This window comes from Pieris rapae, chromosome 3, assembly GCF_905147795.1.
Source record: "Pieris rapae chromosome 3, ilPieRapa1.1, whole genome shotgun sequence".
Taxonomy (NCBI): domain Eukaryota; kingdom Metazoa; phylum Arthropoda; class Insecta; order Lepidoptera; family Pieridae; genus Pieris; species Pieris rapae.
The window spans coordinates 3,366,790-3,384,861 of NC_059511.1; the positions used below are offsets into that span (position 1 = coordinate 3,366,790).

At 33.5% G+C, this 18,072-nt stretch overlaps 1 protein-coding gene across 1 annotated transcript in view; it reads right to left on the reverse strand.

Moving 5' to 3' along the window:
- Positions 1–13,847, reverse strand: part of LOC110991378 — a 70,745-nt gene extending 56,898 nt beyond the window's left edge. The window contains exons 1-2 of the mRNA XM_045634623.1: positions 13,572–13,847; positions 10,236–10,372 (exon numbers count right to left, since the gene is read on the reverse strand). Coding sequence (XP_045490579.1) covers positions 10,236–10,270 — 35 coding nt within the window. The 5' untranslated portion in view covers positions 10,271–10,372; positions 13,572–13,847. The remainder of the gene's footprint in view (positions 1–10,235; positions 10,373–13,571) is intronic.
- Between the last annotated feature and the right edge of the window lie 4,225 nt (positions 13,848–18,072).

Below are 18,072 nucleotides of genomic sequence, written 5' to 3' on the forward strand. Positions count from 1 at the left end.
ACTTGGGTTGAATGGTTCGAAAAGCAAAAAGAAGCTCTTTAAGTGATTTTAATCTGAATTTAGCACTTACGGTGAGTTTCATAACAAACTTTAGACCGCCTGAAAACTTTCCAGCGCGATTCGTGGAGCTATAAATCCCTTTATTTACAAACTTTTCCTATTACTTTAAACTTTTCTAGCCACACACACACACAGACACCTTTACATGAGTTAGGCAAGCAATAAAGGCAACAATCAAAATATGGAATATGTTATATATATGTTAGTGGAATATTTTATTACTAAGATCCTAGTTTAGCAATATTTCCGAATTTGGTCTAGCTAAACAGCGTCTGTAATATTAAGAATTACTAAAAGCATTTATACGTATGACCTTAGCCTGAGAAAAAGCTTTACGAACACAGGCGATCATTACTTCTCACACAATTAAATAAATAATCTATGCAATTAAAATTATGTCATTACAATTAGGCGAAAACTTCATGCTATATGTTTAATATTCACCTCATCATCCCACATCACCTGGGAAAGGAAGTGAATGCATGATTGTTTAAAAAAATTTTAAGGTGTGATAAATTTAATTTTACTATACAAGATCAGTCAACTCCCAAGACAAGTCTAGTTCTTTCATGAATAAATTCATTGTAAATATTTATTATTGCTTAAAATAGAAATGAGCCATAATTATACATCAACTTCTTTGATTACTAAGGAAATAACAAGTTTACAATCATAATTACTTCTTGATAAGTTGATTATCCTTATGACTCATTCTTATCAAGTTTTTAAACACCACGCCTTTTTCTCAAATAACAAAAACTTAAGCTTTGTAAAATATTCATTTAATACTATGGTTATAATCTAAAGTAGTACTCTGATGGGCGATATCAACAGAAGATAAAGAGCAGACACGGAAGGCAGAGCTTAGTTACATAACTAAGAAAGAAGTAGATCAGCGCATTGAAGCAGCAGTACACAGAGGCGTAACGTCAGACGGCAACAAGTCATAATAAAGCGGTGTGGCAACGCGCGTTTAGCTCAGGCGCGGAGCGGCAACCTCGCGATCGATACAGCTGGGGTGAGGGCGCGGGACCGGCTGACCCCTCTCATGCACTAATACCAGCTCCCGGTTTCAGCTTTAGGAGGATATACTAGTCGGTTACTAGGTTTTGATTTCTGTCAGACAAAAAGTGTTCGTCTCTTTTAATGTGGTAAGGAAAATCACTTCATAACTCGTTTTTATGCGTTGATACTTTTAACCTTTTGTATAAATTCCTGGTATATACTATGGTTGTGGCTATTAGTTGAATGTAGGTTAAGTATTTTAATGGACATTGTGAAATTTATTGTTGGAGCTCAGTTGGACTTTATAGGTCGTCCTTTGTAAAGAAAACATTACAAAAGAATTCTCTTGGAAGTTGCTCTTACACAGATATAATTAGCAAACAAGGAAATAAACAATTTTAAAACAAGTCATAAAGTCGCCATGGCCGTGGGAGTTTTGTTGGTTTGCTATCGAAAATCTTCCAGACTCGGTTTGCTGGTCTATAAACATAATATATGTATATTGCTTTGGATCTATGTAACTAATTATACAAGTAACCAAGGAAAAAGTGGTAAAGGTTATTTCTTTATTTGGCATTTTGATGCAAAAATCAGTACAATTATAATAATACGTAGGGCAACGGAGGCTTTTAGTGATCTTTTCTAGGCAAACACTGTTGCACAAAGTTGTATGGCCTTAAAACTGTTGATTTTGTTTTTTATTACATTGGCAAATTATACTATATCATATTATAAGCCTTCATAATCATATAGTTATACAATCAGAATAAATGACTGAGTCATCCAAAATAGTTTTATGGTAGTAGCGTACTTTGTTACCTTACCAACATTAGCATAAACAAGGTTATTATTAATGCGAACAAATTTTTGTAGTTTTTTGGAAATCAGAAGGCAGTTTAAAACGGCCGTCACCGAACAAAGTACAATCTGTGTTGGAAACTGGAATCACTTTTATATGGTCACTAGAAAATACACGAGTTCGTATGTTTGGCATTACAAAAACCCGTATATGTAGTCAGTATCATCATTTAGTATTAAAACGAAAAACTTTTTCATTTTATCATATAAATATATTACGGTTAGAATAACTTTATTTCTCATAGGAATTAAAAAAATTCGCTTACTGAGAAAAAAACATTACAAGAGACTAAATAATTATTACTAGAACGCACAGAAGGTACCTATACAAAAATTCAAAAACAAATACAGTAACAAAAATGCAGGTGACACAACAGACTCGAAACGGTCAACCAAGCAAAAACATAGGTTTAGGATTGGGATTATATTCGGAGCCCCTGCATGTGGGACACAGGTCAGAAACTTTCTTGCTTGTTTAATGTAAAGCTATGGGAATTTTTGCGATTTTATGGATTTAATGCAGTAATTTGGCTTAAGTTGTGTGCGTGGGCGTGTGCACGGACATTAAAACTTAATTGTTTAAAAATTGTCTTATATTTTTTGGTCTTTTTTATTTATTTATACTTAACTTCCTTACGGAGTCTTAATGTTTCGTTGGAAATGTTCATTTTCTCAGAAGTTTCCTTAGAACGTGGCACTTTTTTGAGGGAAAACAAGCTTGAATAATTCACAAAATTAATTTAATTACATGAATGAAAATACTTACTAAAAGGAACATGTCTACATTAACCTTGAAGGGGCACGTGCCTGCACGGAGAAATCGATACCTATTCACGGCGTCGAGAGCATATCTAGGATATACGATATATTGTAGACTATTTAATACCTATAACACCTTATAAGGCAGTAGTTACTTCAAAGTGATTAACATGTGAAAAACACGTTTCTAAATAAATAACAGCAATAAAATTTTAAATGGAATTAAATCATCTTTTATTCATACCATACTTATTGTTATTATTCTCAATAGTAAATTATAAAAATATATTTCACTATAGAATATAATATGAATCGAATTTGATACAATCAACGAAAACAAATATAACCTACTAATCAAAGTATTTTTCGATAATTAATTCACTATGGCAACGAGTAAAACTTCAACAATAAATGAAGATTCTTACAGAAATAAAAACCTAATATTTTCGACAGACTTTAGTCTCTAAGCAAGTAAATAAATAATACGTGAATTTGTGTGCTGTTCGTGAGAAAGTTGAAACGCGAAACTTAATTATACAAAGAATTCAAGAAAAGTCCGTTACCTAAATGGGAAATTGGAGTGGTTCGTGGCCGTAAAAGAATACCGACAGTAAAAAGGGTGCGATAGGATAGAAGCCGACTAAGGCACGCAATTTAACGAAATAGAGAAATTGCGCCTGATAAACTTGGGAACCGTCTAGATACTTGAAACCTCGCTCTAATCTTCATATCTTGTCTTCGGTATACGCGATTACTATACATAATAAAAAGGAAAAAGAATATTTATTATTTTTACATGTACGTAATACGTTTATCGTTAGTTTTACATTATCCCGGAGTTGTATGCTATTTATTTGCAAAAATATAAAAAAAAATATTTGACCGTTTAAACTAAAATTAAATTGATTGGATTATACGTAACGAGTATACGTGTGGTACAATTTTATGTATTTTACATTAGATACAAAAATCATTGTCAGCTTTTAGGAGAAACTAAGATTCCAGTTTTAAGGTCACGTCTTTTGAATAAAAAATTATAATTATGCCATACGACCTACAAAACCATCTTTTTAATCGAGACCATTTGATCCTTGAGCTTTTTGCCCACACATCACCATCAATCATCAGCCACTGATGTGTGATTGATGGATCAACATTAATCGTTACTTCGCCGACAAGGCACTATGAATGTTCCCTTTATTAAATTTATAGATATAAGAAGTTTTAGTTTCTATATGCCTATTAGCAGATATTATGTTGGTTAATCATCCCATGTACCTATGTACAATTATTTGTAATGTGAAAGGAAACTTAGGAGTTAAATATATGTATTTAACTCATTATATAGTTAACACTGGCCAGTGTTGGCCTAGTGGCTTCAGCGTGCGACTCTCATACCTGAAGTAGTAGGTTCGATCCCCGGCTGTGCACCAATGGATGTTCGCATTTAACATTACCTCGAACGGTGAAGGAAAACATCGTAAGGAACTGACATGTCCAAAAAAAGTCGACGTGTGTCAGGCAGGAAGCTGATCACCTACTTGCCTATTAGATTTAAAAATGATCATGAAACAGATTCAGAAATCTGAGGCCAAGACCTAAAGAGGTTTTAGCGCCACTTATTTATTTATTTATTTTATAGTTCACACTGGTCATAATAGTAGGGGAGCCCAAGAGGGGATTTCGGGATTTACTCAAGCGCGGCAGATTAATGTACAGGGGGATACCTTGTACCCGATTAAGTACCTCCACCAAATATGAGGCCCATATATAAGGCCGCTCGTGAAGGATACAGGATTAGATTAGTAAAAAAAAATTGATCATCAGACATTTTCGAGCGCGTCAGATTAAGGTAGTGTGAGTTAATCAAATCCTAAAAAGTGTATATTCCACTAATCTGACAATTTGACAGTGACGTAAAGAGAGGGGAGGGCAGCAAAGTTGTAAAAAAAAAACGTCATCTTGACATTCTCGAGCGTAGCTAATTTATTTTTATTTTGAATGAAATAATTCAAGAATATTGAAAAATATATAATCTGACGATTTCCGCAAGCCGAAATAACAAAATTTCGTCGATAAAGTTCGTGCGATAAACGCGTGCAGCTGCGTGATGCCTACATTTCCTTCTCCGCGTTTCCCTCAAAATTAGATTTCATGTGAATTTGAACCGATTCGGACCGATAGATTTTGAGAAATTTTGAAAAATCTAAAAAAATAACAATTTGTTTTTTTGAAAGTGTTTTTTTGCAATAACTTTTAAACGGCTTTATCCATCAACTTCAAAAACTAATCCACCTTTAAGCTTGAAAAACGACGTCGATCGCCACCAAACTGGTCAAAATCGGTGGATTCGTTCGAGAGATATCGTGAACGAAAGAAAACCGAAAAAAGTGTTTCTATCACATAACTTCGACATTTCATATCGGATTATCGTTTTTGAAATTAAATAATTAGAGCTTAAAAAATGCGTCGATCGCCGTCAACCGCGGGAAAATTGCTTGATCCATTCAAAAGTTATTGGGGTTTGAAAATTTCAAAAATAGTGTTCTATGAAACTTCTATCAGACTTTCGAGCTGGGAGAACTCAAACGCATAGAAATATTATTTCTTTGAACTCAGCGAGCTCATATGTACAATTTTAAGCGCCCAGGAATGGAATTGCAGGGATGGCCTTTAGGGTGAACCGTTTTTCTAATAATTTTTTTGTCAAATCAGGCAAATCCCTCTAGATAATCGTCAGATTATGAGACAGTACGTTTAGAATATAAATCTGAACCATATATATCTTAATCTGACGCGCTCGAGTATTTCAAAATGGCGAATTTTTTTTGCACATTATAATAATGGCTGCGAGTTTGCGTCAGATCGAAATCGTCAGATTATTGAATGAGAGCTTTTTTTTTGGTGCACTTAACACCCCCTTAGAAAACCTGACGCGCTCGATTAAATTTTTTTTTTTCATTTTTAACCCTTACGTACAACCACCCCCATCATGCAAATGATCAGATTAACATACGAACATTATTAAAAATACGCAGGACATTGATGCTATCAATATCTGACGCGCTCGAGTATGTCCATTCAACAGTTTTTTTTTTACATATTTAAACATCTATAGTCGCTTTCCCCACCGATGAAAAGGTATATATCATATAACATTTTTTTCTTCTTATCATCTAAGCTTTGCAACCCAATAGGTCTCCACGACGCTCGAGTAAATCCCCATTTAGCATCGTGGGCTCCCCTACCATAACATGTCATAGTAGAGCAAGCGAAGCTGCAGGGACGGTTTACGATCAAAATTTAAAATCACCATAATTTCAGCTCAGCTCATTATACTCAGATATTCCTAATACTGAATACGAATGAAAATAATTTTGTATGAAACTCAGTAAATACGATATAACAGGATCGCGCGGACCGGCAACGTCGCTTCAGGGGAGCAACGGATCGATACAACTTGGTTCATTCGAATTTCCAGTAGAAAGTTTGTGAAATGAAAAATATGCCAGCCTTTTTTTGGTAGAGTAACTTTAATAAAAAAACGTATGAAATGTGTGATGCAACAAATTTTACTTTAACGAATACGAATATAAAACGTTCTACACGTATTCATAAAACGAATAATTTAACAATGCACATTGTTTTTTACTAAGGTATTTAATAGTTGAAATTAAGTACTGAGTACTTCTATTTTTTGTTCAAACGGCACATTAGTCACTTCTCCGATATAAGCCGAATTCTTCTAGTTTTGAACCACGTTCCTACGAAAATAGAGATTATTGCGTAGGATCGTGGTAGTGGTAGTATAAGGTGACAGTAGAAGTCTTTAATGAAAAATACTTTTGGATCAACTTTTTTAGTTTTGGAAGTATTTATTCAATAATAGCTAATACGAATATTCGCGATTGTTGCAACTCTACTTTCACTGCAATTAAATGAATAGTGGTAGTAAGTGAAACATAAATCTTTCTGGGCTTTACAATGACATATTTTAAAAGAAAAATAATAATTGAAGATACAGGCACAAAGATCCCTTATGTAAATGAAATGGTATTAATTTCGTTTATATAACAATTTAGTGGCATTTTGATCAATGTAATGGAAAAATCGTGGCTGATAATGTAGTTTCATACAAAAACAAAAAGAGTGCATTTACGGCGAAACAACCAATTAAGTACAGAATCAAAATTATGGAAACCTGTATTTCAACTTGTTTAATTGGTTCGACCGTTATTGAACGAATGCACCAAAGGGTTTGTCAATACATTTTTAATATTTTCTCTCGGTAGCGGTCAATGTTTTACTAAAGCTCTACAAGTTATTTGTAGCTCTGTTGTTACCAATTTCGTTTAAATGTCTCACGTTATGACATTTAAATTTATGTCATTACTTTCACTTCCTTTGAATAAAAATCCTATATTTTCTTTTTAATCAATCAATCAAAATATCTTTATTCATATAGGTAAACAAGTACACTTATGAACGTCAAAAATATTAAGTTAATTGTAAAGCATTTACTGCCAGTTCGCAAGTCGTAAGGGCGTAGAGCGTGCAAGAAGAACTGGCAAGAAACTTTCTGCCACTCTTTTCAGTCGCCAAGTTTTTAATACAAATTGTTTGTACTGGAGCAAATCAATTCCAATTTCTATGAAATTTTCTTTTCTCTGCTCATTATAACTGAGCAATTCATAAAAACAAAATAAATCAGTAGTAGTCTGGGCCTCAGATTTCTGAATCTGTTTCGTGATTTTTTTTTAAATCTAACAGGCAGGTGCCAGCCTTCAAAGCGTGACCCACGCCGTCGACTTTTTGGGTCTAAGGTATGTCGATTTTCTCACAATATTTTCCTACACCGTTCGAGCTAAAATATTGTTACTATATTACAAAATATATAATTTAGAAGAAAGTATTTGTCACAACCACTATCGTTGTTTCTAGTTTATTGAACAACTTTTGTGATTGGAATAATTATTTAATAAATCTTACTTTAGCTTTCCAACAACGTAGATAAAGCATCTCCAGGTACGCTTTTATACAAGTATATACAAAATGCTACATTGATTCTTTCTGTATTTATAATGATTTACAGTTAGCAGTTTAGTTAAATACCTAAATAAGTAAATACGTAATACGTTTAAAAAACACTACCGTATAGGTACTATTAAGACTTTTTAACAAATGGGTTAATAACTGACTTACGGGCAATATACTTTATGCATAAATGATACTTGATAAAGTCAAGTAACAAATATATTGTGAATAAAAAATATTTTAAACGCATGTTCAAACTTTTCTAGTAAAAAATAACCGGCATACGAAAAAATATTTTTATAGCACATAAGACATGCAAAAAAATAAGTTAGCGCCACTCGTAGCTTTCCAATGGCACCGCAAACAAGTTGAGTGGTGCGGGGCGGCAACCTCGCACTGTGTACGACTGTTGCACGGCGCGGCAACGTCGCGCGTTGTTTCGCGTGTTACAGTTTCGTGATCAGCTGTATCGCCGACTCACAGTTCTATACGTACATTATACGTATAACGTAGTACCTATAACATAGTTCGTTTGGTCCCTTTGTAATTGATGTTGGCGTGAATTAAAACATTATGTAACTAGCATTAACAGGAAAAGTCTCATTGTATTATAAACACGTAAATACCTGCATTATTTAAACTGTGATAAATTCATATCGTTATTAATATGTCATAGGGTTAAAATACAATGCTAAGAATTAAAAAAACTATCCCAGTAGGTATAAAAAAGCACATACTTGCATGATTTCAAAAACACAGCACAAATTTGCAGCTATACTTCGAATTAATTTTAAAGTCTTAAACAACTAATTTTTAAATGGCACGTATCGTGTGACTCTATTAAATTGTTAAATGCTGCTTATTAGTCTTAGTGTCTTGGTAGTGAGTTCGAGTCCCCACGAAATAAATGATTTGGCAGGAAGTGACAAAAACTTATTTACAACTTTCATTTGTGAAATCGTGCACTTTGGACACAATATTATGTATGAACAACTTATCATTGGGCGACCTTAAATGTACTTTCCACAACCAATAATCAGATATTCTGGAAAAGATCGATGAATTTAAATAGCAGTCATTTGCGATGCCTTGATTCCTCAAATACACTGTCTAGACCTTCTAAAAATGTAACTTCCGCTTAAATAATGCAATACTCAATATACTTACCATTCCATTGCCGATAAGAAATTATTAAAATGACACCGACAGCAATTTAAAACGATCTAGACAATAAATATCTATAAATAACAAGTGGCCATCTTACGTAATACCTTCGCGTTTTTGTCCTAACAGAAATTGGTGGGTAGAGAACTAAAAGCAATAGAGGTCACATTCAAAGACTAAAATTGTTGTTAAAAACTAGTTTTAGTAATATAAGCAATCCAAAAGGCAGGAATCTACGCAATCCTTAAAGTTCGCCCCTCACTGGTTATTTTAAATACCTTTTCGACTAGGCAGACCTTGGATTTACGATGACTTATATATATATTTGTCTTATTATATATACTTGCTTAAATAGTGTATATGTTATATATAATGACATATATATATATAACATATACACTATTTAACCAAGTCTCAGATATATATGTGTTTAGAATAGACCCAAGCACCAAGCAACTGACGACCCCCATGACCTTAAAATTCAATTGCGTAGAACAAATACGTGATAAATACGAACGTGTCCTCATGCTACTAATTACCATAAGACTATACGAACAACAGTGTGTCATAAAAGGATTTTAACTAAATACAAAGATAAAAGGTGCGTCGACCGCGCGATTGTTTGTGCCATTATCGAAAGCATTCAAGGTCACATACTAATGGCGATATGTGACTTCCGTTGTTATGCTGTCTTTCTTTAAAAGTTTATATAAAAGAAATAAATTTTTATTTTTAATTTCCGATATGGTAGATAAATATTGGCGATAGAGTTGTGTGTTGTTACAAGACAAGTTTTCTTAGTGTCGATTAAATTGAGTTCTCAATAGTATAACCACATTTCAATGCTTATTCCCGGCGAAACAAGTTTTTGAATTCAGAGCCATTATAAAATTGACATATTTTTTTAAAAGCTACTTAAGAATAGATTCATGCTATGCCACGATCTAGAGAAAGAAGCACGTGCCCTTAAATTTGAGAGAACCAGACCATAATTTAAAAGTACTTGAGTATGTGCTTGGTTTGTTTATAAAATGACTTAAATTATTGGGAGGAGATTTAGAAAGTAAAATGATGGACGTTTTTTAGTTTATTTGTGTAAATTTTTCTAACGAATAAAAAAGAAATTGGTGCTACAATCTTTTAGGTAGCCTCAGTAGTGTGTATCCGTTTCGTATTCATTTGTTTTTCCGAATAGGCATGTAGGCTTATGACTTTTATGGGTCTAAGGCATGCTGTGTGTCGAACGCTGAATCCACTAGGCCAACACTGCTGAATGATCAAAACTTACAAATTCTTTTCCAGTTATAGTATAATTTAAGTTCTAATGGACAATTTAAAAGTATAAATTACGTTACCTGTGCATCGGCTGAGTCCGTGTATATTGCGCCATGAGACCGCGGCCGGCATGGCTAGCGGATCGCGCGCATACCGCCGCTAGCTAGCCATCCTGACACACACACTCACAACACTGCACGCACACACCACCGATAACCTGCAACAAACAACACTTTTACACTACAAAAACAACTAGTCGTGATTGATCAACCTATACACAAAAAGTAACAACAGTAATAAAATTACCAAGAGCTCAGCATTTTCTTCCATATCCGACAAAATTAAAATTGTTTAAATAAATTACTATTGTAACGTTCAACGAAAAACAACTCAACAACAGGCCATTCTCAGTAGTCAATGTTCAGGAACAGATCTTGAATAATAAATAGATTTTGTCAGAATAAAAGGTCAAAGAACAGTTAGTACTAAATTAACCGTAAACTAAGATTATACAATTTTAAAGGTTATTTTGATCCAATTAAATATTATCAAAAAATCTACTAGTGTCCAACATATCGTGAATGCATTTTATACCCACAGCGAGCTGCATCAAATCGACCATGCTACTCATAATCTACCTATCAGCGGGGGTCTGTCTTTACACACACTACCACATAGCTAAAAAAAAAATAATTCGATAAAGCTATTCTTTAAAATTTGACACAGTCAATGAAGCTCGTAATTCCTAGAATGGCAAGTATTGACGTCACCGTCAGGGTATTTAATTAAAGAAAAAAACGCGTCACATCTAATACTGTTTACACACCCGCTAATGCTTCCTAATTGGATGTGAGCATTGTAGAGGATAGAGGAAGCCACAAATAATATTGTTCTCTGAATCACTACACATTGTAATGATTTTATTTAATGGAACTAAGCTAATTCTGTATTTTCTAGTCCAACTCAGAATGCCTTCCTAGTGGAGATTCAGGTAACTTATATTCTATAACAAATATTGAATAACAAGTGTATGTTTCAAAAACCTTTTATATATTTCTTAAAAGTTTAAATTTATGAACCTAGAGCAACAAAATTCTTGTAAGGTTAAATTTACCAAGACATGACCAAAAAAGGATAATGTTACTAACAAAAAAATGCTTTTACTATTTTGATGTATACATATATATATTAAACAACAGAAAAAAATTGTGGAACAATGTTTGCAATAATAATCAGTAATGGTTAATTGGTTACATTTTCCTACCATTTTTTGTTCAACAGTTTGTTTAAACCAGTACGGAGGGGGGACCATAACCTGAGTAGTATTCATAATTTTAGTTAATGTATTATTCTGTATTTCTTTTGTATCATAAATATAATATCTTTATATATACTACTTATATAGATGTAATGGTTATATTGACATTTGAGATACATCTGAATTAAAAACTTACAACATTACTTACTGAATATGAATATAATACGTCAATAATTACATAATAATATATCAATTAGTGTAAATATGGTACAATACAGAAATATATTAGGGAGGTTTATAGAAAGAACAAAGGAAACCAGCAAAATTAAATGTCATATATACATAGCTCAACAAATTTAGATTACAAATATATCTTTGGTATTTTTATACATATTTCGCTGGCGTTTGGCATCATGCCATCTTCTGACATGACTAATGTGTCCTATGTATTTATAGTTTTGTTGGTAAAATTTTGGGCCTAGCCGGCCGGCCCTTATTTTTCAAAAAGTAACTAAGAACCAGAGAGGGCCCATAAATATTTTGTTAAATAATTCGGTTTATAGATGGTCTACATATAGAGAGCCTTTATAAATCACTTTGTGACGCAATTGAGTACTTAGTGTATTTATTCGATAAAATAGTATACGATACGGTCTAATGGCTGCATTTCATTGCGCGAATAATTTTAAATTGAGGCACAGTAATTGTCATATATTTTTGACTAGAAGACTACATATTATCTAGTTCAATATAGTTAGTATTACCCATAAAGTGTCAACATTTCCAACAGTACTTTCCGACATTTTCGAACGAATCGAACTAGGATTTCTCAAATTATATTCTAACGGTAATCCAGACGTATTTCGTCTATGTAATACCTAATACTAAAGTTTTAATCTTATTTACGGTGTTATTTTTTGTTTGAAGACTAGCGAAAATGGTGATACTAGTGTTTAATACCTAGTGAAAATTGTTATTTGCATATAATATTTGAATTGGGTCAAACATCAAGTTAACGACAACTTAGATACTAAAAATACTACAAACATGATTTTAACGTGCCTCTTTTAGATTTTTATAAATTCATTATGGACTACTTTACCGACAAAGACTTAAGTTTACGACAAAACTTACAAAGGTTTAAGAAAAGCCTCCGCCGCGATGGCTAGTCTTAAGCAAAAATTGAAATATATAATATATATGTCCTACCTATTACTATTGTAGTTATTGTAGTTACAGTAGCTAATAGTTAAGACACTAAGGGCGTTCAGAAACAATATTTAGAGCGAACTATGACGTCGGTATTATAAAATGGATATATTTAGTGAAGTGAGGCAGTTGTGTTTTTATTTTAGTGTTAGTATCTACCTACATCAAAAATTTATTGAATTATGACATAATGGAGTTATAGTTCACGCAAAGTGGCGTTTCTGAATATTTCTATCATATTTAAGAAAAGATATTACTAAGATACTCTGTACCTATTTATTGTCTTTACAAAAATTATTTTTTTTTACCTAAAAGTTTAATAAAATTGTAGGATGTTTTGAATTAAACAGACTGACTATTTATTATTTGAATATCTATCTTCGATAACTTTTTATATATGCAAACTATTTAATTCATCATGACATACTTTATCAGTTCAATGTTATATTCAGTTAATATTCTATACAAAATGAATTACGTTTATTTCAGTGGTATTCGTATTTACAATTGTCGAGAATGACGAGAGATTCTTAAGGGAGTGAGAGGAGTGTCCTTGAGCGATTTAGGCCTATTCTATGAGTGGAGTCTGTCCGATCGTTTCTAGATTCAGAGTCGAGGGTAACCACTGCAGTTATTTTAACCACCAAAGAGCATTCGGACAAAAATAACACAGCCACCTCATGATTAGCTTATCGTCTTACATAACTTATATGCACGTGCCTTTTCGTGCAATGTGTAGGCCTATAGCTAAGATTTCACTATCGTAACCGAGCACATTGTAACAAATACACTACTGTCATCTATTTACGCAGTTAACTATTTCGCGATGATGACGAAATCTAGGAAAGTCTATATACCAGACTGTTGTGACATGTAAAAACATTTATCAATGCACTTTTTCTAAAAGTTTAATTAAAATATAAGATTGTAAGCGTTTTCCTTTACATACCTTTAAACCTAAAACGGATGTAGAATCTTCCAAACGGGACTTCGTCACGATTCTCACACGCTCGGCTACAATTTATCACTTTTCTTTCACATAAACTAATATATAAGAAATATTTAACGACACTTTCTTAGATTACCACGTGTTACACGGTACTTGATACGTTTTGAGATTTACGAAAGTCCATTGAACTGTTTCCGATGAAATTTACGTCTAGCGAAATTATAGGTACGGAGTGGCAACGGTGTATAGTTTGTTTCGCAGTGCGATCGCCAGGCGGCGCGGCTATGTAAGGGGGGCGGAGCCGAGAGGGACGCGGGCGAATGAGTGAGACGGAAAATATTGGCATTCCACGTCGAAACCCGCAGGAAAAGTTTGATTGTAGTATATTTTTTGGGGTATTATATTGTGAACCTGATTATCTAGAAGGTTTGAACATAGGGCTAGCTTGCGGATGAAGAGTCCGGTGAGTTGGTGACCTTTTCGCGGTATCGCGTCACCGCGGGTGGCGATAACACGAGGTCGTCGGTCGTGCGATGTTGCCACACCGCGCCACGTTTTTTGTTCCACGCATTAAGACGGCGAAATCCCAGTGCCTACCTACCCGGTTATGATAAATCCCACACCTCTAGTTGCCTAGGCAGACTATAATTTTCACATTAGCCTAAATCCTTACTAGTATATTATTTTGTATTTGAAGGAAACAATTAAACTTCTAGCTATTTCTAAAAGTTTCTAAAAAGATTATATATAGATAATAGATAGATATACCTAATTACCTATTCATTAGGAAAAGTTAAAGGCGTAGTTCACAAATGTTTAATCATTACAGGATTTATTAATGCACTTAACATGGGCTTCATAGATAGTGCAGTGAAAGTGTCTTATATTCAAATTATAGTTGTTATGAGCAATAAATCCAGAACTTTCTATGGCTGGGTCAAATATCATAGTAATAATTAATTCAATTTTACCATTTAATATCCTAAACTTAAGCGCATATAATATGAATTATGATTTAAGAAGCATTTTTCATATAAGAGTATAATTTAATTAGAATTTAATGTGGTTATTATATATCTATATATATAAAAGAAAGTCGTGTTAGTTACACCACTTATAACTCAAGAACGAAAGAACAGATTTGAGTGAAAATTGGTATGGAGGTAGCTTAGAGCCAGGAGACGGACATAGGATACTTTTTATCCCGTTCGACAGCGTTCCCGTGGGACTTGACATGAAACGTCAGTCACTATAAAAAGTGGTATAACAAATAAGAATCAGACTTGGAATAATAAAACGCAAATGATAGCTATGTAATTGACGTATAATGACAGCTATGTAATGACGTATATATGACAATTTGATATTTGTAAGAAATCAATATTCAAAATATTTCTATTAAATAAATACGTTTAATTATTTTTACAATTTACAATTTAATTATAATGATAGTGCTATTGCCCATTCGTATAAACAGTGAAGAGAACTATAAAACTCGGTATGGTCGTATGTATACAGTTCATCCAAAGAATGATGAATGTTTCTATTTGTTGTTGTTGTCGAATGACGCATTTAATCGAGTAAAGGAAGTTTATGATACTTTAATGAAGGCAAACGATGATGAAAATGGTGGTTTATATTTCCTAGATGCCCTTGGTGGAACTGGCAAGACATTCCTCATGTCATTAGTTTTAGCAACTGTTCGGGCGAGATCCAACATAGCGGTTGCAGTTGCTTCTTCTGAAATAGCAGCCACATTGTTAGAAGGATGCCGTACGGCTCATTCAGAATTAAAATTACCGTTAAATCTTCAAACTATTGGAGAACCAACGTGTAATATTGCAAAACACTCAGCAATGGCCAAAGTTTTAGCGGCATCGAAAATCATCATCTGGGACGAATGCACAATGGCGCATAAACGTGCATTGGAAGCACTTAACCGAACATTAAAAGATTTACGCAATGAATCGAGATGTTTTGGAGGAGCAATGATTTTACTGTCTGGCGATTTCCGCCAAATACTGCCAGTAATTCCAAGATCTACGGCTGTCGACGAAATAAACGCTTGCCTCAAATCGTCAAATCTATGGCGCTATGTGACGAAACTGCAGCTGACAACAAACATGAGAGTTACATTGCTTACTGATAAAAAAGAAGAAAAAGAATAAAGATGTAGATGACCTGAACTACATAATGGTATGCGTTTGGTGGTTAAAAAATTGAAGAACAATGTAATTTACGCTACGATAATGATAGGAAAATTCAAAGGTGAGGAAGTTCTTATTCCGAGGATCCCGATGATCCCAACCGATATGCCGTTTGAATTTAAAAGACTTCAATTTCCGATACGTCTTGCATTTGCCATGACCATCAACAAATCACAAGGCCAATCCTTAAAAGTTTGTGGTTTAAATCTAGAACATTCATGTTTTTCCCATGGTCAATTATACGTGGCATGTTCACGGGTCGGAAGACCATCAGCGTTGTTTGTTTTTGCGCCTGATAATAAAACAAAAAATGAAAAAATGTGTATCACAAGGTACTTAAGTGAAGAGCAACCTATGTACTAAAATACAGAAATAATAATGAATGATTAATGTAGGTATTTAATTTTTTTGTATTTTTTCCAATAAAAAAACCCAAACTGCTTATTTATTGCCATTAAGGCGGAACAAAGTTCGCCGGGTCAACTAGTATATTATATAGGTAATTGATTATGTGTTCTACTCCGTAAAATTTATAGTTTCAGGAACGAATCCAAGACATCGCCAGCCAAAGGGCAAAGAAAGCATTTGCTCTATGACTGTGTTACCGGGACCACCGATTTATTACAGTTTTTTTTATTTTACAAGCTGCAACCATGACCCCCTTCTTCATTAACTCTGGCTTCGTCCACGTGCAATAATAATGGTCCAGAAACTAAGTTTATTTAAGGTATCTTTTATTGTTGCAATGGTGACCATTAAACTCGGCAAATGCGAATTAAAAAAATGCAATTTGTGATTTCTCTACATTACCTACACGTTCCATTAGTTGTTTAGTGTAGACATATCATGACACATCGAAATAGAAACGAAAAAATTTACCAAGCCTTTGTAACTAATGTCGTATACGTATAATAGCAATTACTTAGTATGAATCTAGTCAGATTAATAATAATTTTAGGTCTAGAGACTAGTGAAAGATTTGAATAATGATTTGTTTCTGTTGAATTCAAATAATAATAAAATTGAATTTTCTTCATCCTTTGCTGACACATGTTTTTGAAATGACTACGGGTTTCTATACGTTGCTTGCGGAATTTATGTGATAATAGTTATTATAATTATTCATCACACATATTCATACACGCACAGAATTCTATGTTCTACAACATAATTCGATATTTATAATATCATTTCATAGCCATTTAAAACCTGACCAGGGCTCATTAGTTTGTCAACCGATATCTTTCTCGCGACATACTACTATATTTATATAAAGCAGGCTATCACTAAAACACTGTGTCTGTCCCATACCTCATTCTATTACAGACTACACTTTTTAGTACAAGTATTCCAACTCCAATGGAGTATCAGGGGATTCATTTGACCTTCACGGAAGCGGACCCGTAATTATAACGTTCACCTCCCCGAGGGCCCTCATACCTCCCCTTTCCCACCCTAGTGGCCCCCTAGCGCCTGATTTAATTCTATGGCTCTATCTATTCATTTCATGTATGTATGTGCGACGAACTCTATGACGAACATATTCAATGCGTGAAAGAGTTCATAAATATATTAACAGATATATATTTACCATGAAATATAAAACAAAACTTTTCTATATTTCATAATAATATATAAACTTTTTGTTTAAAGTTTCGGTTAGCACACAGAATATGAATCTGGAGCAAAAAAAATGTACGTGTCCCGGTGTAATAAAATTTTACGAGTAACAAAGCTACTAGGACTTTTAAGATATAATATTTAATTTAAAGGCCAAACACAGCAATGTCATACATCTATGAAGTTTATGAGTGTGGCAAATATATTGATAATTGTCTATTTCGTAAGTAAAGGTTCCTTAAAGTTCGAATACCAAAGACAACTAATGAGTCAGTAGGTAACTTATTTCATATTAGGTACCTGCTTAATAAAATTTTGCATTGCTAATGAACAAATGATAAAATAGAACGCTAAGATTGTATTTTCTTTACCAAAGTTTATTATAACTATTTTTTATAGTCCATCCCTTTTGATTCCCGTCTCAACACTATTCTCTCGGGCTAGTAGGCAGTAAAACCCTATTAGCTGACATATATTTTAAATAAATGCAAATTATACTTCAAGTAGATTGATTGATTTGTAGATTATATTTGGACTTTACCATTTTAAAGGCAAAATTAAATTCTATGAAATGTATTTGATAGAAACAACAATTATTTTTTTCTCTTCTGAGAACCAACTCTAGAGCCGAAGGCGTGTCTGAGGAACTCAGTCAGCCACGTCAAATATCTTGG